A 21,583-nucleotide genomic window follows, 5' to 3' on the forward strand; every position below is an offset into this window, starting at 1 on the left:
TTTTTTTTTTTGTTTTGTCATTCAATTTGGCCTACTTAATTTCAGGGAAATTATTTTTCCCCAATTCATTAATACATTTTATAATTTATTTAGGCTTTGTTTTATTTAAGGGTGATAATTAAGTTATTTTTTGTACCTGTTGGAATCTACCGCAAGAATTCTCATTTTTCAAAATTCATACTTGTCTGAGCTCTACCACTCAGGTTCTAAAAGTACCTGTTGGGATCTACCGCAGGTATTCTCATTTTTCAAATTTATACCTGTCTGGGCTCTACCAGTCAGGAGGTTTCTAAAATTAATTTTTCACCTGTCAGGGCTCTACTGCAGGTTCTTAAAATTGCATAATTTAGACAATTTACTTTTTAATTAATTTAAAATTATTTTGAGTAGGTAGTGTTTTACATTTGGTTATTTTTATTTGTTTTATTGTAAGTTTTAATGAGTAGCCCCCTAGAAAGCCAAATGATACATTTATTATTATTTTCTTATGTATTCAGTATAATAGATTTAGAAATGATTGTGAATATGATATTAGTATACTGTGTATACAATAGTGTCTTAGTATATTAGTTTGTTAATAAAATTAGAATAGTTATTATAAAGTTTTGCGTATGATATCAAGTATCCAGTACGGCAGGATAAATGTTCCATCCTAGTTGAACATTTCCTTTTCTATTCTAAGTATCTATAGCAGTATAGATAAATGTGGTATGATGTATGAGACTAGTTATTGTCTATAAGGACACACCAACTGTTCTTGTGGTATGGTATATGAGACTTGTTAGGTTCTGGGTGGAGACTTCTACTTGTTCTATGTGGTATGGTACATGAGACTTATTAATGTACTTTAGAAGACTTTACATTTCTATGTGGTATGGTATATGAGAATTGGTAGCATTTATTTGGAGACATCTATTGTTTCTTGTGGTATGGTATATGAGACTTGTTAGTGTTCTTTAGAAGACATCTACTGTTTTATTGGTATGGTAAATTAGACTCGTCAGTGTTCAAGGAGACTTCTACTGTTCTGACAGTTATAGGTATAAACCTTTAATTTCTAGCACCATACCGATGAAAAATGATTTCGAATAATTTGTTAAACCTTTAACATCCGACAATTTAACATAGTAAAACGTTAATTATTTTGAAAAAGATTATTTACACTTTTTCTATATAACCTTTATTTCGCCTATCCATCAATAAGACATGGGGGGGGGGGGAAATAACAAATGTATTAAGAAGGAATACTTTTACTTGGGCATGAATGTAAGAAAATCATTAAAGGTTATATATTTATCCTGCATTGCTTTTGCATATACAAACAGTGAAATGATAGTTGTGAATGATTGCTTAAAAAAATTGAACTTTTTACAGAAACACACCAAACGGTGCTTGGTCTTTTATTGGTTCAAAACTAGTGACGACATCAGAAGGAGTAACAGTATGCCAATATGACCACACTACTAACTTTGCACTACTTATGAGTCCGGGAAGAGCAGTGAGTATTTATAAAAAGGTTGCAGAATAACTTCAGAATATTATCGAATAGAAATTTACAGAACATTATGGAGTTTTGTGCCATTGGTTGCTGCCGAATTGATGGTTATCCCATTGAAAATACACATTCAATAATTATCCAAATCCATATTGCGCATAGCAAAATTTTTATTTTAAAAAATCAAAAGCGTATGTATTTTCTTTCTATTTGCAGTCTCCATCACACAGCTGGGTGTTAAGTAAAATATCTGCTGCTGGTTGTGGTATTTCAATCTTATTTCTTGTTGTGACAGTTATGATCCATGCAATGTTATGGAGGTAATTTTAAATATCAAGGGCATCTACAAAATAAATGACTTACATAAGAATAGCGTTCTGCTGAGTTGAAGTTTACATTTTATTAATTGATCTGTCGTTTTGAGTTGTTTCGTTTTTTTGTATATTCACTTGTTTTCTTACCATGTGAATGAATAAGACATAATTAAGAAAATATAATGCTAATTACTATAAGAACGTTTTCAAAATATTAGTACTTTCTGAAGAACAAAATACAATCTCTTTACTCATCATATTTCAAATAAAATATTTTAGTGAACGAATGTGGTATATACATACAAAAAGTATTAATACGAAACATTGAAATCCATCTCTGTTCATAGTGTTTAAGTGTATCCGAAACAAAGAATCCTTTATACTTGTACGAATAATGTGTGTGTCATTGTCTTATTTTTGTAGACAACTAACATGTGATATGCGCGGAAGAAAAATAAAAAAGGATAAAGCAATCTTACTGGTTAATTTTTGTGTTGCCTTGACGCTGTCCTACATCTTGTTTTTATCAGGAGTAACACAGACTGGCAATAAGGTATGTAACTTATTTGTGAATAACAAGAATTATATTCAAACAAAACGTGATGTCTTCCATCTTGAAAAACAACCATATAAAGAACAACTGACTTAAGTTGAATAGAGAGGGATTTATGTACGTACCATATAAATGTGATCCATTCTCCTTATAATTTACGACAGGCCTTTGGTTTCAGATAAGAACTTGCGAAGAAATACACATAAAATGCGTATCATATGCCAGATTCATTTAATCTTGTATTAAATTTCGTTTGAATCTAATTCTATTAAAGTTCATAAATAGAACATTATTTGTGATTTACCAAACCAAACAAATGTTTATGTTAATTTGTAATACCTTGATAAATTGTAGAAAGTCTGCACAGCTATGGCGGTACTGTTACATTATATCTTCTTGGTAGACTTCGCCTTTATGCTTGCGGAAGGAATTGAAATTGCAATGTCCGTCCTTTTTGTTTTCGCAACATCTTCAAGAACAAAATGGCTGATACCAACATGCTGGGGTACAGTATTGCATTTTTAACGTTTAAATTATCACGATATACACTATTCTTTTATAAAAAAAAAGGTAAAGATTTTTTACCGAGCGCAAACACTAACACGAACCTCCCTAAAACAATCGAAATTATTCATAAAGGGTAAAACGTTGAAGAATATACGATGTATTTTCATTTAATTCATTTTTTTTTCATTTTTTAACTGAAGTTCTGCTCTTTGATGGATGATACCCAAGGTTCAATCAATGAAACTAACATCACCCTTGCACAAAATGTAAAATGTATTTAAGAAAAACAAACAACAGTCTTAAATTCTACACAGAAAACAACAGACAAATAGGCCGAACCAACAATCTAGTTGGTCTAAATTGACCTGAAATAGTCTACAAATGCTCCTCACATGACACCTTTCGCATTATTCGTGGTTAATAGATATTCCGTGAAATATGATATAAGAAAGATGACTAGGCTTCGACAATGATAAAAATATATGTGGTCATCTTGTAAAGTATCTGTAGAATTTTCAATTTTTACTTTTCAACACACTTAACCATTTTATTCTTGCATTGCCAATGCAGCATCAATAGATCACACATTCTTTCTGATATTGTTGAATCAATCATATAATGGAATGAATTTTTATTCTTGTAATACATTTCGTACTTTCTGTAATTGCTCATTTTAATCTTGTTTTTGTAGTTTCTCCAGCTGTCATAGTCGGAATATCTATGGGTGCAACCAAACTAGACGGATATGGAAATTCTCAATAGTATTTATCATATTCTTTTTTTTTTATATATATCTTATTAACAAATACAATTGATTGATTGGTTGATTTGTGTTTACCGCCACTTTCAGCATGGTTATTCATGATTGAAGCCGTAGTGACCAGAGAGGACCTCCAATCTTACAATACGATTGCAACAAATACAACAAATGTCATCAAAAAGAATTCAAATAACAATTGCAAATTGTAATAATTACTATACTCCCTCAAATAATGTTCAAAATCATTCCTTTGGTTTCCTTTACCGATCTGAAACTGGTTTGCACATACTTGAAAAAAAATGAAACTGTTTTTAATTAAAAAACATTCTGTATATTTTCCTTACCAAATCTTTTATCTGAAGCATATCTTATTTAGTTTGTTTCAGAAACACATGTCATACATATTAACCTTGTAACCATATGCATTACTGTAAATGATTTTGCTAGACCTCACCATTTAGTGTAGTATTGCTAATTCCTATTTTTTTGTGTTTCATGTACTTTTATAAAAACGTATTTCAAATGAAATTGGATACTAAAAAAATGATTTTAGCAAAATGTTAGTACAAATATTCAATTAACCGCATAGCCTCATTTAAAATGAAAATACATGTTTTAATTTTCTTTTCAGTTGCTGGCTTTCTGTTGAGTCCAACTTGATGTGGGCATTTGTTGGACCTGCATTAACTGTTATTTTGGTACGAAAAAATAACAGCTTTTAATCTTACAATAAGCTATTTCATAATTAAAGAATTTTTTAATTTGTAAAAACTCGATGTCCCTAGAAATATGAGATTTTTTAGATACACGTCGATTAGACATTAACCCTACAACAAAAACAGCAAACAAAATATAGAGAGCAACATATAGTCATTAACAATAGACCGATGCCTTGATGCCATGCTCAATTAAGTCATTGGCCAATAAAAACAGTTCAATGAATTAAAAAGAAACACCAAATTGTTAACTTAAACGTTTTAAAAAAAGCTGTTATTCAAACTTTCTTAATTCATCAAACATTATTATAAAAAATTGTCTCCATAAACAATTCGAGCTCTTAAGAAATATGTTTTTGACAAATGATTATAATATTTAACATGTTGTTTTGAATAAGAACCATTAAAAACATAACCCTCTGTCACTTTTTAGGTAAACCTTATTATTCTCATTTTGGTGTTGAGGACAATGTTTGCCACTCATGCCATGATGGACAAGACAACAAAAGAACGAGCAAAGTAGGTTACTAAATATGTTTTGTGGCGTTGATTTATTAGTGTTACAGACACACATTTCTTTAATCGATTCTGTTAAGCTGTTTTTGTGTTCTGTCCAAAATTATGTTTAGGTATTAAAAGAGGGACGAAAGATACGTTTAGGTATTAGCTTTTATTGTTCATGCATTAATTTTGTACTGTATACCAGTCTTGAAATGTTGTCATCTAAGCGGTATATTCAACATTGACATACAGTGCGACGGTTTGGCTAGCCATAAACCAGGTTCACCTCACCATTATTTTTTTTTAATTTCTGTACCATGTCAGGAATGTGGCTGTTGTTAACTTATAGTTCATCTATATGTATGTTGTTTTTTTTCTCTGATAGTGGATGTTTTATCACTCGGTTTCAGTTTGTTACCCGGATTTGTTTTCTCTGAATCGATTTATAACTTTTGCACAGCGGTATACTACTGTTGACTTTATTTGCTTACATATCGGATCTGATAAAGTTATATAAAAAAGGTAACATTCAATTGAAATGAGTTCATTAAATACTGCTTTTCAAATAATATAGAATAATACTGTCAAACTGTATGATCAAAGCATTTTTTCGTTGACGTTTCCGCTCTGAAGACATTTTTTTCATAATCATAAGGAAAATCTTGATAACATGTAATTTTTATTGCAGAGCTGGAATAAGGAGTTTGTGTGTTGTATTACCATTGTTTGGTGTCACGTGGGTCCTTGGTGTGTTCTCGGTTAACGAGGAGACAGTTGTGTTCCAGTATTTGTTTGCAGTTGTTAACTCTTTACAGGTTAAAATATTAGGTCTGCAGTTGGATATATAACAAATCAAAAAGGATATCAGAATATCTTTAAAACTCATAAGAAAAACAATGCGTATAATTTTGTACTACAATTTTGCCTTACGTCTTTATACGACTTACCAGATACCGCCAGAATTTAAATAGCTGAACGTTTGAATCAAGCACAAAGAAACGAATTAAGAATCACATATTGTCGTTTCATAATTACTATCAATGAGAGTCGTCGAGTGAATTGAAATGCGTGAATCGGGAGCACATGTCCTCCATTATTCTGTCTTTTTCGGTGATTTTTTTTCAATAGCATGTTCACTTCAGTGATCAGTTATGTCTTGTACAAATGAAAAATGAATATAACAATTATAAATTTTTATAAGCTTTTGAAATTCTTTTGTGGATTTTCTTTTATCATGAACGGTCAAACTTTAAAAAATGAAGGTCAAGGACGTATTAGATTTGCAAAAAAATAGTAATAATTATTTGAAGATATGTTTTTCTAAGATATTTTTATCGTATGATTTCAGGGATTTTTCATTTTCCTATTCCATACAGTTTTAAACCAACAGATTCGAGAAGGAATACAAACGATGCGGGTAAAGAGAGTTGACAAATCATCAATTTACTCAAAACAAAGCTCACAAGTAAGTATATATCTACAATTTACTTAAAATAAAACTCAAAAGTTGGTATTTAGATTCATTCCCTCGGTTTTAGTTTGTAACCCGGATTTGTTTTCTCTCAATCGAATTATGACTTTTTAACAGCGGTAAACTACTGTTGTCTTTATTTAGGTGTCGTTTGTTTAAACTGTAATTATACAACAGTTTTAACTTAAGAAAACATGTATTTGTTTACATAGAGGTCATTTGGTTATTTATGTCATTGAGATTGTGCTATAACCAGGCATGATGCGGATTATACAGTGAGGTATAATTCAGTTTATACGTCCGTTTAGATCATTTAATTGTAGTTTATATTTACATTTTCCAAAATTGGAACAATGCCATGACAATATGTACTTGATATCAGTCGTCATTAAATGTGTAATTTCAACTAAAAATGCAAACGTTATAGCATTTGCTTTTTTTTCAAACTTTATAACAGACAAACTAATAATATACAATTAGCTGCAAGTATTTCCAGTTGTTATAATTTAATACGCCAGCAAGCGTTTCGTCTATATAAGACTCATCAGTGACGCTCAGGTCAAAATGATAACCTTGAATAACCAAACTCAGTGAAAATTCGTTGAGTTCTACTTTTTCTACTTAGATGGTTTCCCTGAGATAGAAATATGATGTTTTACAATAATTAATATATTGAATAAATATACCAATCAGTTTCACTATAGATAACAGAAATATTTTTGAATGGATGTATGTAATGATCGAATACTGTTCTTTTTGTCTTCAGAAAACTACCAGGGAAAGTTTTGCTACGTCAACCAGTGATTCGCAAAGAGAGTCGTCTGGTAAGGGTTGTGATAAGAAAGCAATGTTCTATTTTGCCTTTTAAAAACTATTTGAAAAATAAAGATATATATTAATGGGCATTCAAAAATCAAACGTCGAAAGAACAGCAAACTTCGTGCTCTAAAGAAAAAGATAATGAAAAAATTGACAAAAAAATATTAAATGACCGGAAAATACATTGAAATATTTCATATCAAAAGTATGTCAAATCTGAGTACATGACATTATAAAATAATTGAATATATAATACACTATCGGATTTAATTTTTAAGACTGTAAGATCGTTTATAAGGTAGGCTCAAGGTTAAGTGAAAAAAATAAACTCACTCCTTATAAATAGGCGCAATAAATTTATGAAAAATATGACAAAAACAACATATTTCTTATGAATTAAACATCTGAGCAACACGAACCTCTACAAAAATCAACCAAGATAACGTTAGCAAAAACAAGACATAACGATAGATACAAATTATCCTTCCACATATGTGACACACGTATTCAGTGGTTAACTCTCTAACAATTGTATAAACTATCGGACAAAAGTGTTTCTGCAATGGCCGCTGCCTTTGTTTATTGGTCAAAACGTAGGAGATGAAAATATACGTCTTGGCTTAAATCTATCCAAATTATGCAATTAAACGTATATTTGTAAAGACATATAACATGTATAAGTGTTAGCATTTTTAAAATAGCATTCGGTTACTATTTTTACAGATTCAACTAGCATTTTGAAAGCAAAAAAACTTAATGATAGTCTGGTCACAAGTTATGAGAATAGTAGAAATACCAATCAAAATAGCCTAAAAGGGGATAAGGGCATTACACCAGAAAATGATTCAAAAACTACAACAGATGTACACGGACCTGTCAAAGCTGATAATGGAAAACAAACCAGTGTTCAGAACAAATCGAAATCAGACGAACATAACAAAAAGGTAGATTGTTTGAAAGATAAGTATGAATTTATCAAATATTACAATGAAATGGCAAATTGATTCAATTACAAATTCCGGATGTAAATTGGAAACATACATCTGATAATTTCTCGTCATTAACGTAAGCCTTTGAAAGGCTAATGAAGTAGAGGAACATTTTAAATTAAAATTAAAAAACGAAAAAGACAAAGACAAATGGACAACCAACAGTACACAAAACAACATAGAAACTAAAGAATGGGCAGCAAGAACCCAATTAAGTGGGTTTTTTATATACATTATTGGCATACATGTATTAAATACCAGTTAATTATATCAATTTTGATAAAAGCAAATCTTATAGAAAATTATCCTTTCTTTCTAAGCCACAGCAATCTAATGACAACAAAGATGTTGTCCTAAGACGATCCCACACCGTTGCATCAGTGAGCCAGAACCAAAACGGAGAGAAATCTCATAAAAAGGACAAACGAAGAAGCCAATACAACAGCCGCCCTGAAAACATCAGTGTGTATTATTTTGATAATCCCGTTATGTCTAATGAACAGACCAGGCGACCAGCTGTGGAAAATCCTTCTTCAACATTCGGAAATGAGCGACAAAGGAAACCAGATGAATATCAGGATCAAAGAGGCAACAAAATAAGGTGGTCAGCTGACTATTAAACAAGTGGCGTGAAGATATTTACCAAATTTTAAATATGTTCATATCAAAATATCTTATATACTCGGCATATTCGTAAATGAAGAATAGGCTTAATTAATATGCATAGATATTTTACAATACATTTTTTTCATATGTGATTTACCATTTAATGTACTTTTATATTTCTTGTTTAATTGATCAATTTATTGTAAAGTCTGTATGTTTTCTATTATTTTTAAAACGAAACACGATTGTTTAAACAAAGTAATGGGTGGATCTAATCTGTTGTTAAAAAACATTGATACGATTACGATTTATCTTAGGTCATGAACAATTCAGTAAAGTCACGGTACCCAAATTGCACCGAGTACCCAAATTGCACCTATTCAACATAAACAGCTGAGAAATTCTTAAAAGTTTTCTTTGAGACTGAACAATTTGTATTTTGATTATTTGACATTATAAATGTCTTACAAAACAGGTGAATATATTCAAATATACACTAAAAGTTCACAATTTATATCAACAGCTGAAGCGTTCACTGGAAAGAAAAATGTACGTAAACGCCACCATGCGACCTTCACATATAGTAGTAATCTTTCAAAAATTAACACAAAAAAAATTAAAAAAAAAAAATTAATAGTGAGCTTGTACTATAGTCAAATTGTTCTAAATGTTTGAAAAAATAAATCAAAACATCTCTTATTTGATTTTTAATGGTATGAATTTAAACATGGATGTAATTTAGGTACTCCTCATTACGGAATCATGGATAGTTTTGAGGTCGATTCAAACCTATTTTTCTATGGCTGAATATATGGATTAAAAATCAAATTGTAGTAGCAATATGATAAAGAGAGATACGGCTACAAAATAAGCACAGAATGGATTTTTTCTTTCTTTATCATAAAACAAACGTAGGTGACAAAACTAATAAAATAGGTGCAATTAGGGTACAAATGTACCGTAGCGTTATACTTACCATACAAGTTATATGGTTCGCTACTGACCCCCAACGGATCCATAGAGGGTTAGTAAAATCCATAGGGGTGAGATCCGTAGGTGGAAGTAGATAACCGTAAACGATTTTATTGCACGCTGGTCTTTTTCTGTTGCGTTTGTTGAAAAATAAACAATGACACACAACAATAGTAATAGAAGACGTCACCATTAACAGTAGACGTGACGTCATGAACCCCCTAAGAAATTTACTAACCCTCTACGGTTCCATAGGGGGTCGCCACGTGACTGCGTTAAACCAATAACGACGTGATAATTTACCCGCGGTGCGATAATTAATATTAGTCGTACCTTTGAGTAAAACCGACTCCAGGTAATTAAGCAGATGCATAGTAACCCATTACTCCACCCAAGCATCAGATTATACCTCGATCATATAGCATTCTATTTAACTTTTTGTATTGAGTATAGATAAGGAGCATTTACACTGGTCTGAAAAATATGTTTGTCTCTTCTGTTGAGCATTTCTACCTTAAATCGTTATGAAAGCCGAATGACTATCTCAAAGTTCATTTCCATATTTGTTTTTCATGCTACATTTAGTGCATTTAAAAAAAATCAAATATCTCGAAAACGAGCTCCATGACCCAATATTTTTATCTTATTTTGTTCCTTAATTGGTACTCGTTTGACATGTAGTATCAATTTTAATTTCTTGATTTTTTAAATGTCACTTAAGTATATCCTTAAGTTAAAGATTTATGTCTTTTTATTTGAAGGAAAATCGATTTATGCATTTTATAATTGATTTGATAACATTGTATATACGTTTATATATTTTTTTTGAAAAGAAAACTTACTCGTCTTATTATACCATTATGTTATAATGTTCTAACTTTTATACAACTAATATACCTGATGACATTATTCAATTACCTAACGGTATTATCGTATACTCAATTGTGTTCAGTTTATTATATATCTTTGTATACATTTGTTCCTTGTTACTATATATATTTTAACACAATTATTTTATTTTATTTAATTAAAAAAAATAATAGCATTTCTTCATCTTCTTTGGTTGTATATCTTTATGTAAATATACTTGTCTCGAAAAAAGACCGCATTCTGTCAATCGCACAATGTGTCTTGAAGTGGTTTAATGGCAAGTTGTATAAGTTGTACCCGTCTTATATTATATAAAGGCCATCAAAGACAGAAAAAATGTTGCAGAATAACTTTAAAAAATATATATTTCTACATAAAAATACTACATCGCGCGATTGTGTAACTCTTCTTGAAATTACTAATCAGTTGCTATATTTTTATTGTCCTTGTTATTATGCATATTTTACCGTATGTTTTGAAGAAGTATGGTATAAAAGAAAAGAAATACCATAACCATAAGTGAAAGGTACAGTTTCCAAAATACAAACAGCTTAAGGTAGATACATGGTATACCGCCATCTTGGATTGTACAATCTCAGTAGAAAATAGGTCTAGTTATTTGACTAAATCTGCAAATTTGGAAACAGATTTGCAATTTAAAGGATAGATTGTTTAATAATATACAGAAAACTTGGTAATTTATTGTATAATTTAAAATATTTAAACAAATATATTTTTTTTTTGCTTTTAGAATCATTTTTTTCAAATGAGCCATTTAAGGAAAGATAACTCTTATAGTAAAAAAATTATACTGGACTGATAGGGAAATTTTTTCTTTTTACTTGTAGCAAGAAAACAAGTTCGGTGACACCATTTTTTCTTTTTATTTTCTTAATACATATTACAAAACCTATCTTTTCACAATTTATTTCAAAATTCTATCTCATAGATTTTTTTTTATGCACAAAAATGTGTTTTTCCATGAACAATCTAACCAAATTTAGGCAATTTTCAGCGACTCATAGCTTGAAAAATAGCACGGTGACCCATACTTTTTATTATATTTTTCAAAAGAGCATAGTAAAATCTTCATTTTGGCTAAGTATAAGAAAATTCTGTCTCAAAAAATATTTACTTATGATCTACCTTAAAATGGTAGACAATAAAACTAATGAACCATCATCTTTATACGTGGCAGTTGGTTTTAATCAGTTCTTTTCTCTGTATATTTGCGTTTGTTTTTGTTGCCCTTCAGTGTAATTATTTTGTTCCGTTGTTTTCCTCCTATAGTTGATGTGTTTCCCTTGGTTTGAGTTTGTGACCCAGATTTATTTTCTCTCAATCGATTTATGAATTTGGAACAGCGGTAAACTACTGTTGCCTTTACTTACAATAAATTCTCAAATTCTCAATAGATGAATTTAAAAATTATTCAGAAACTAAAGTTCAAAAGCTCTTAGGCTAAGTTGACATTAGGCGGATTTGTCTTTTACAATTCTTCTTAGGTCCCTATTTATTGGTTTTATAAGTGTTTATGTACTTGTTCGTCCCTGGCTTCAAACCATTGGTTTTGTTCGTTCTTGCTGGATATAAAGCAAGAGAAGCTGGACGAAACACATTTATTAAGTGTAACAGTATCGAGCAAGATGCCGATACCACTGTGATGGTGAACTGTTATATTATTAGGTCCTCAATGCTCTTCAACTTTGTATTTGTTTGGAATTATAACTATTTTGATTTGAGCGTCACTGATGAGTCTTATGTAGACGAAACGCGCGTCTGGCGTATTACATTATAATCCTGTTACCTTTGATAATTATATACTCCGTGGTTTCTTTTTTTTTAATTTTAGAAAGTATTGGCTTCACGGGAATGAAAAATAATGACAACAAAATCAAGGTATTTTTTTTTTAACTTCTGAAACATCTGAAACATAACTTATACATTTGGGATTGCAGATTTTAGACTACTTGTTGATACAAAGTTAGTTGTGTATATTTTGTTGTTTGTTTTTGTTACGATTCAAAGTTTAAAGATGGTCCCGTGGTTTTGAGTAAAGCTTCTAAATTATTTTTTTGTGTAAATAAAAAGATTGATATTGAAGTATCTCAGATTCTGTGAAACATATTGAAAAATTTGGGGGACTTTGCTAATTTGCATAGCAGCCTTTTTTTAAGAATTATATATATGGCCTTTAAATCAAAATGCCAATATGCCAATTTCTATGCCGAATCAACAATTTGTCTTCATATAGGTGAATTGTACTAATGTCTTGTTTTAGGGTTCTGTCCGTGTACAAATGAACAAAGTCTAACGTGAAAACTTTCGGCCTTTTTATAGTTTGAAATCGGGATGTAACCGTATTATACTTGCTATGTTGAATATCAAAAAGTCGTAACAAAGGAAGATTCAAAACAAAAATAAAGATACAAGTAGATATTGTTCATGATTTGTCCGCATATATACAAACACCATGTAGGTTGAATTTCAAAAGTTAAATAACCTTTAACTTACCTGCTTTCCTAAGCTCTCAGTCAAATTCTTTTTTTAAAAATATGATGGCATCAACCTTCCCATTTCGTGAAAAAAACAATTTTATGCGTTTTCCACTAGAATTACACGACATTTTTGCATATATCCACCAAAGGAAGTTATTTAAATTTATCTTACCTCCTATACATTTCTAGGAATATGATTGGTTAAAAGCGTCCGCGTGAAGACCATGTATATTTGATATTAGGTTAGTAGGGAGGCGGGGCTTATTTCATACACGGTCAGTAGTGGAGTTACGTCCTCAAGTTGTTATCGTTGGCTATTGTTTTTGTAGGATCAGGGCCGTAAATTACATAGAGTCATGTAGGCAGTTGCCTCCTATTGCAAACCGATAAAAAAAGAGAAAAAATGAAGAAAAAACACTGAAAAAAAACCAAACAAATGGTAAAAATCATGCTTTATTTTAATAGTACTGGTTGTTACTCTTACGCCTATTAAGAAGGTTGGGTAAAAATATTCGATAGAGCAAGCATTGGAAAGCAATGTCACGCAATTAAAACATGGAACAGGTGAACAATGACGGAAAGCAGATTGTGTAGTCTCTCTATGCAACACATACATCTACATAGAAGTCACAATGTTGCAATATTGAATGCATATAAGTGCTAAAGAGATGGGATTCGACCAGGCACAGAAAATTCCCGTTTGCATTTGACAAAGCCTAACCAAATAAAACTTTCAGTGTAAACAAACTGTGTTACGCTATAATAATTTGAATTTGATAATTAAAGTTTTGTTAAGTATGCATTTTCATTTTAAGGTTTGAAAATTGTGTCTTTGAAATGAAGTAAAATAGCTCCATTTTGGACAGCCAAAAAACCTGATAAACCATAAAAAAAATATTCAATTTGCAACTTCAGGGGGCATTTCATTTGAAGTACGCAAATTGGTTGCCTAAAACTTAGTAATAATAGCCTTTGAAGAGTCATATAGCAGGACAAAGGATAAAAAAATCTTACTTTAACCGCACACGTGATCTAACTTTGAATAATAAATATTTTCAATATATTCCAGGCGCTTATTTATTGAAATATTATATAATTTTAACAAGAGGTGAATTCTGGGGAAGTACATTGCATTTTCTGCATAAAACATGAAAAGGTCCACAAATAAAGGGAAGGCAATTTACGGCCCTGAGGATCAATGGAAGTAGTTTCTTAATGCTAACAGTATTGAAGACTGGCTTTCTCATTTTGATAGATTACAAGTCTAAATTTTACACGTTAAGATAGTCGATAAGATATATTCGTTACATAGTGTGCTAGTGACCTAATACCGTATATATGGGGTCAGTAAAATCCATATGGGCATCGAGCTTCCCTCTTACGCCATATGACCCCATATATACCGTATTAGATCACTACCACACTATGTAACTTATAATATCTTAATATTCAAATATTAAATACTCTGTAACGGAGGGGGTCGGTGACGACACCTCCCGGGACGTGAAGTGGCCAGTACTTCGCCCCTATTCGACCATTGGGATACCTGATATCAGATTATGGCTGAACTACAGACAATGAATCAAACGAAACTATATTTTATTCACAAATGTACAATGATTGCATTAAACAAAGTCGGATAAAACAGGAGTCAGAAAACTTTCTTAAATGGAGTTCAAAAATAAAGTAATTTCAAATGTAAAATGAAAAATATAGTGTTCCCAGAGTTAGTCTTAAAAGTAAAGTAAATTTGCTTCGCGTTGTGTTTAAAGTAGTAAAATTGCACCAGAAAGGGGTGACTAACTCAGGCGATCTGCACGGAAGTGGTGGCTAACTCTAGACTCGAGTGGTACTAATTTTAGTTCCGGCGAGTATTTGGAGGCCTGTGCAAGGCCGACTCCGACTGATTATCAAATGATATCCTAAACTTGTCATTAAACAGGCTAACTTTAACATAAAAGGTACTGAAGAAAAGTTAAATAAATGAATATTCTTAAAACATTATAAAAACATCAAAAGTTAAATACTAAAACAGTAAAATTAACAATCCTTACTTTTATCTTACTATATTTAAATCAAATTTAACTTAAAATAAACATTTAAATACTAAATAATTAATCTGTCCAAATTAAGGGGAATTAACCTAGGCACACCAAGGCACATCTATTACATTCCTCCCTCCTTAGGACAAATATTTAAGAAATTAATATTTGGGAAAAGAACTATTTAAAATAGATGTGTTGAAAATAATTAACAGTATAAACCAATGCAAACAAATGTCAATAAATGTCAACAAAAATGTCACATAAACACATGGCCCAACCATCGGGAAAGTTCCACACAGTATAAATGTCCAGGAATAGGCGGTAAACACAGTTTATAAAGTACAATAATCCATAGAATATATACCCAACGGTAAATGGACACAGCATATGTACAGTATTCAACACATAGTCCTTCAAACGGAAACGAAATATAAATATGGTTAATCTGTATGGTCCAAGTTGTACCAGGTATAGTCCACCAATTGTTGATCTCACAAAAAAAAACCACTTTGAACATGTGTTTTCGGTTTCTTAAAATCCATCGTTGTACCAGGTTTAGTCCACCAATTGTTGTTCTCACGAAAACACTTTAAACGTGTGTTTTCGGGTTCTAAAAAGTCCATCGTTGTACCAGGTTAAGTCCACCATTGTAGATCTCACGGAATCACGTATAACATGTGATTCCGGGTTCAAGATGATCAAACGTTGTACCAAAAGTAAGAAAGGTGTTCTTGATACAAGAACTGCTTACTTTATCAGCTGGTTGTCTTCACTCCATCTTTCTGCCACTCTATAGATTTCTGTCATGACTTATAAAAGTCACAAAAGGAACACCATAACCAAACTAAACAAATTTAAAACAATAAAACTTGTTCAGAAAGGTTAAAAATCCAAATAAATGAGCAAACTCATAAATAAACCTATTCAAACAAAAAAACTAAGCAACACTCTAAACTAACCAACATCTAAAGGAAAACACAATCAAATCAAACAACGTTTTGGGGGTGGTTTTGATAGCAAAACCGGCTCATTAACGTGACCAAGAAAAACAACAAATCCAATGAAAACTTTGAAACCATATCTACTAAACAATAATATAAACTGACAAAATAATTAAAATACTAAATATACAAATTAAAACTAATAAAACATACTATATGAAAACTTTACCTGGCTTATCCTTCAAACAAGAAAACGCATCCATGCTAGAAATCAAATAATCAGATAAACAGCATTGCAAATCAGATGAAAATAAACTTTGAACTTTGTTGACAACTTTGCATGATTTTTTCACTTTCTTATGAACTGCAGAAGAAACTGGTTTGTCTGGTTAAACAACCTGAACAGAATTGACACTTTTACAAACTTTATTGGGACAATTAGCTCTGATATGTCCAACTACCAAACAATTAAAACATTTTTTAACTTTAAACTTCTTATAAACCAGCTTTTTAAGAAATTTGACAATTTGATCAAAACCAGACTTCAAACAACTAAAATCTAAACTTTCTTCACTTTCCTCAATTTCGCATTCAACAGGTCCAATTGTCAAATTAAAACATTCAAACTCTGTAGCCAAAAATATAGCATCATCAAAAGTTTCCGGATGCTTAAAATGGACAAACTTTCCCATTTCCTTCTCTAACTTTCCAATAAAAAGATCCATAAAATAAGTTTGCATACTGTGAAAACGATCTGGAAATGCACGATGACATAAAAGTTTGAATCTATGTCCAAAATCGAACACAGATTCATCTGACAAAATTAAACAGCTATTCATTTGAAATTTATAAAAAGCTATCCTTTCCTTAGGATTAAAGCGTTGCACTAATAAACTTTTCAAAAAATCATAGCTTTGCAACTGAGTTGGAGTAAGAAGACGTATAATAGTTCGTGCTTCTTCTCTTAAGTTTATTACTAACTGAAGAGCCATTTCAGTAAAATTCCAGTTATTCCACAGACTAACTGCTTCACATTGAATAAAATAATCTTGTACATCGGCACTAGCACCGTCAAAAGTACAAGGTTTCTGTTCAAACTTTATTATTTTGAAAATCAAAAATTTAAACAATATCAAAAATAAATGCAATAAAAATATTCATACCAAAACTGAGGGATCAGGTATCCTGGTCACGGCACCATTTGTAACGGAGGGGGTCGGTGACGACACCTCCCGGGAGGTGAAGTGGTCAGTACTTCGCCCCTATTCGACCATTAGGATACCTGATATCAGATTATGGCTGAACAACAGACAATGAATCAAACGAAACTATATTTTATTCACAAATGTACAATAATTGCATTAAACAAAGTCGGATAAAACAGGAGTCAGAAAACTTTCTTAAATGGAGTTCAAAAATAAAGTAATTTCAAATATAAAATGAAAAATAGAGTGTTCCCAGAGTTAGTCTTACAGCTTTTACATTAATGCTAGCAAGACAAATCTTTGTTTGGCTTGCTGCTTTGTTTGTATCAGTGTTTGCTCAAGCATGGCAATTAAGATAGGCGGGGCTTCAGTTTGTATACATCATACTTAAATTTTATTGGACGTTATGTTTGAGGTTAAGGACACTTAATTTTAAAATATCACATGACACATATTCTCACATGTTTCCTTAACTGTAAATATACAATACAGACAGGATTCTACTTCGTCGAAATGATCTCCCCATTACACCAGTTCATTTTCACAATCGTAGAAATGGAAGACAATTTTTTTTCAAAGATCCAACTTAAAGACTGTCGTCAAGCACTTTAAGTTAAATAGCTATTCGAACACACCTACTCTGATTTTGTGATCCACTGGATAGGTATTTTACTTGACCCCTTTATTTCATCTTTTAGTACTGTGATTTTTTTTATGTTAAAAAGTCAACCTGTAGCTTTGATATATAAAAATGATAGAATCTGAAGCGAAATGATGTATCAAATACTCTTGCATTGTACGTTTTCCAGACAAAATATTCACCTCAAACACACTCTAACATAAACAATCTTTTCGATACAATTGTTTTCCATTTTTTTGGAATATTTTCTTGAGTTACATAGTAGAAGGACATACATGGAAATAACTGACTGAACTAATAGATTGATATGTTATAAAAAAACAATATTAAGTCAATGTTGAAGGCCAGTTTCTCAGCCTCATCCAAGAAAAAAGTTTATTTATTTTTCTTTCATGACAAATTATTGTATTTTTACAGGTAAGGAAACATGCGAGATTATTTGTCATGTGATGTTTAAAATTAGGTGTCCTTAACCTCAAACATAACGTCCAATAAAATTTAAGTATGATTATAGAAGCTGAAGCCCCGCCTATCTTAATTGCCATGCTTGAGTAAACATTGATACAAAGCAAGCAAGCCAAACAAAGATTTGTCTTGCTAGCATTAATGTAAAAGCTGTGAAAGTAAAGTAAATTTGCTTTGCGTTGTGTTTTAAAGTAGTAAAATTGCACCAAAAAGGGGTGACTAACTCTGGCGAACTGCATCGAAGTGGTGGCTAACTCTAGACTCGAGTTGTACTAATTTTACTTCCGGCGAGTATATGGAGGGGTGAGCAAGGCCGACTCTGACTGATTATGAAAATGATATCCTAAACTTGTCATTAAACAGGCTAACTTTAACATAAAAGGTACTGAAGAAAAGTTAAATAAATAAATATTCTTAAAACATTATAAAAACATCAAAAGTTACATACTAAAACAGTAAAATTAACAATCCTTACTTGTATCTTACTATATTTAAATCAAATTTAACTTAAAATAAACATTTAAATACTAAATAATTAATCTGTCCAAATTAAGGGGAATTAACCTAGGCACACCAAGGCACATCTATTACAACTCCATTAGATTTATTAAAAATTGAACTTTTTGATTCAAAGAATTTAACGTATAGTTTAAAATCAAACAATCGTCATATTCATAGACGTTCTACATTGTATGCATATTAACTGTAAGTGTATTACATACGCATGACTGTAATCAGTTATTTAACAACGATATGAGCAAGGTCAAATTCTAGATCGTTTAAAATATATAAATACGGTTAAGGTGTATAAACAAACAACGTTCTACATTATCCACCCCTACAGTACAGAAGTCACACAATTCAAGACTGAGTTACAAACAAAACAGACGACAGACAAAAGTAAGTAGTTTTTAAGTTGATAAAGATATTTTGTAAGTTACCGAAACTGATTTATTCTGTATTTTTAAATTACCTGTGAATCTATTAATTTGGTGACAAGACAAATATTTTAATTTACAATAACATACGAAGTAAGCAGTTGTTGTTTATTTATCTAGATATATAATATATTGTTAACAAATACATACACTGAACAGCCCATAAAAGCGAATCGAACGCATGATATTTCTAACATGTTTCAATTTGTTAACAGCCGTATGTCGACACCATTGCTGGGACTATTGGTCCGTTCGTTATTAACTCAGTAGTACTGTTTAGGTACTGACATGATTTGCAACAAACCTTCCTAACATTGTCTGTTAATAAGTTTTGACATTATAAAGAAACTAAGGTTGCAACTCTGTCAATCAGACATTGGAGTGATTTGGGTTTTTTATGCCCTTTTTGGTTATATAGCTCTCCCATTGTTACAGTTTTATAATCCTTGGCTTCAAAAGTTGGCTTTGAACGTTCCTGATGAGGGTTTATCAAGAAAATCGTTTTGGACGCATGAAATTTATTGCGTGTTGTTTTCATTTTTATGCCTGTTAATGGAAAATGGAATATAACTAAGGAACCTAAGTATTAAAATGCTTAAAAACTGATTTTTCATCTTATTCTAAAAATACAAATTGAAGAGTGATTCAATTATTGTATTGCTTGTATGCTTGAAGTTGTCTTCCTAAATCTAGAAACTATTAAATTATTTTGTTTTATATCATTTATAGTAACATAAAATATATACATAAAAATAATTGCATAGAACTGTTTTACCTTTTTCAGCAGGATGACAAATCGTTTAAAGTTTTATTGTGCTTGGTTTTGTCCCTTTGCACAGCGTGCTTGGATTGCATTGCTGGAAAAAGGTCTCGATTTTGAGTATATTGAATACAACCCTTACAAAGAAAAAACCAAGGAGTTCCTTCAACTGAATCCTAGAGGGCTTGTACCTGTGATAGAAGTCAACGGTAAATCTGTATACGAGTCGGATATATGTATAGAACTTGTAGATGAATACGGAGGGGAAAAAAATAGACTCCTCCCAACGGATACACTTGATAGGGCAAAGCTGAGAATAGTAAGTGGTTATATATCTCGCGAGATCACGCCTCTTTATTACAGGATGCTTCTAAAACAAGACAAAAAGATTCAAGAGAGTGTCAAATTAGAATTACTTAGTAACCTTAAAACTTTAATGGATTTTAAATCAGATTCTTCTACTTTCTTCGGTGGAGACAAATTGTCAATGCCAGATATAATGCTAGCTCCTTTCGCCATGCGATTTCCTGTACTTCAACATCATAGAGGTTTCCAAATTCCTGACACTGAAGAATATAAAGCCGTTCACAAATGGATAAACGCTTGTCAGAATCAACCATCGGTAATGAAATCAACATGTGACACGGACAAATCTATTATGATTTATGCATCTTATGCTGATGGAACGGCAGCTGTTAGGAGTAAACTTTGAAATAGTTAAAGCTTGATGAATAATAGAATCGTGTTTTATATTGGAATGATTGCTACTGACTTTGAAGTTACAAGACAAATAGCCTATGGTAAATACTTCCTTCACGCATTATATCGAAATGCTGTTCTATGTAAAACATACTCTGAAATTCAGCTTGTACGAATTAAATATATAGTGTTCTTCTTCTGTGAATACTACAACGTTAATATATTATAACTCTACCCCGTCATTACCGTAAATACATGACGACATCCTTTGATCAAATACATGTATTAAAAACATTTCTGAGTCTTTTTTACAAAACAAGTTTTTATGAAAGAAAAATTATGTTAGCGTTAGTATATATCAATGTTGTGCATCACAACAATACCATGGAAACAGTTATCCACTGCCTGACTTTTTACAGCGATATCAGCAGTTTGAACTCTCCTTGTATGATTTTACCTATTAAACTATTAAACAGTTCCTACTCAACAGGTGACACCATTCATCAGGAACTTCTTACCCTTCCGGAGCACACACATTCTATCTGTTTAAGGTGGGGTTTGTGTTGCTCAGTATTTTTAGTTTTCTATGTAGAATTTTCATGATGGTCTTTTCGTCATATTTCGTTTACTGTCAAGGCGTTGTCAGTTTTCTTCGACTGATGAGTTTTAGTTCAAACAAAGGTTTTTTTTTCAAACATTGAAATACACGCTTGTTATCTTTCGACTTTTTATTGTGAATTTCGAATAGAAAATGGCTTTACAAATACATGTAGTCTTATCACTAAATCCATTGGATGTTGGATGTGTACGGATTGATAG

General features: G+C 31.3%; 2 protein-coding genes across 7 annotated transcripts in view; both read left to right on the forward strand.

Moving 5' to 3' along the window:
• Positions 1-10,756, forward strand: part of LOC139491017 (uncharacterized) — a 75,526-nt gene extending 64,770 nt beyond the window's left edge. For 4 of the 5 annotated variants that reach the window (XM_071278264.1, XM_071278261.1, XM_071278263.1 and 1 more), the window contains 12 exons: positions 1,375-1,498; positions 1,712-1,815; positions 2,233-2,362; positions 2,717-2,867; positions 3,561-3,630; positions 4,261-4,327; positions 4,779-4,864; positions 5,535-5,661; positions 6,195-6,311; positions 7,084-7,141; positions 7,860-8,080; positions 8,446-10,756. In XM_071278264.1, the coding sequence (XP_071134365.1) occupies positions 1,375-1,498; positions 1,712-1,815; positions 2,233-2,362; positions 2,717-2,867; positions 3,561-3,630; positions 4,261-4,327; positions 4,779-4,864; positions 5,535-5,661; positions 6,195-6,311; positions 7,084-7,141; positions 7,860-8,080; positions 8,446-8,745 (1,555 nt within the window). In that variant the 3' untranslated portion in view covers positions 8,746-10,756. The remainder of the gene's footprint in view (positions 1-1,374; positions 1,499-1,711; positions 1,816-2,232; positions 2,363-2,716; positions 2,868-3,560; positions 3,631-4,260; positions 4,328-4,778; positions 4,865-5,534; positions 5,662-6,194; positions 6,312-7,083; positions 7,142-7,859; positions 8,081-8,445) is intronic. The other variant, XM_071278262.1, reaches the window with a different exon arrangement.
• Positions 10,757-19,129: 8,373 nt separating this feature from the next.
• Positions 19,130-21,058, forward strand: LOC139491018 (uncharacterized). Of its 2 annotated transcripts, none has more exons than XM_071278265.1 (2): positions 19,130-19,267; positions 20,090-21,058. In XM_071278265.1, exon 2 carries the CDS (start codon positions 20,094-20,096, stop codon positions 20,775-20,777), a length of 684 nt encoding a protein of 227 aa, XP_071134366.1. In that variant the 5' UTR covers positions 19,130-19,267; positions 20,090-20,093; the 3' UTR covers positions 20,778-21,058. The 2 variants fall into 2 exon arrangements, with proteins under 2 accessions (XP_071134366.1, XP_071134367.1); XM_071278266.1 differs by having other exon boundaries at positions 19,143-19,267; positions 20,093-21,058.
• The last annotated feature ends 525 nt before the right edge of the window (positions 21,059-21,583 follow it).

This window comes from Mytilus edulis, chromosome 10 (assembly GCF_963676685.1).
Source record: "Mytilus edulis chromosome 10, xbMytEdul2.2, whole genome shotgun sequence".
Lineage (NCBI taxonomy): Eukaryota > Metazoa > Mollusca > Bivalvia > Mytilida > Mytilidae > Mytilus > Mytilus edulis.

Excerpts from the sequence above, each read along its gene's own strand:
- LOC139491018 (XM_071278265.1), top strand. The coding sequence starts at position 20,094 with ATGACAAATCGTTTAAAGTTTTATTGTGCTTGGTTTTGTCCCTTTGCA.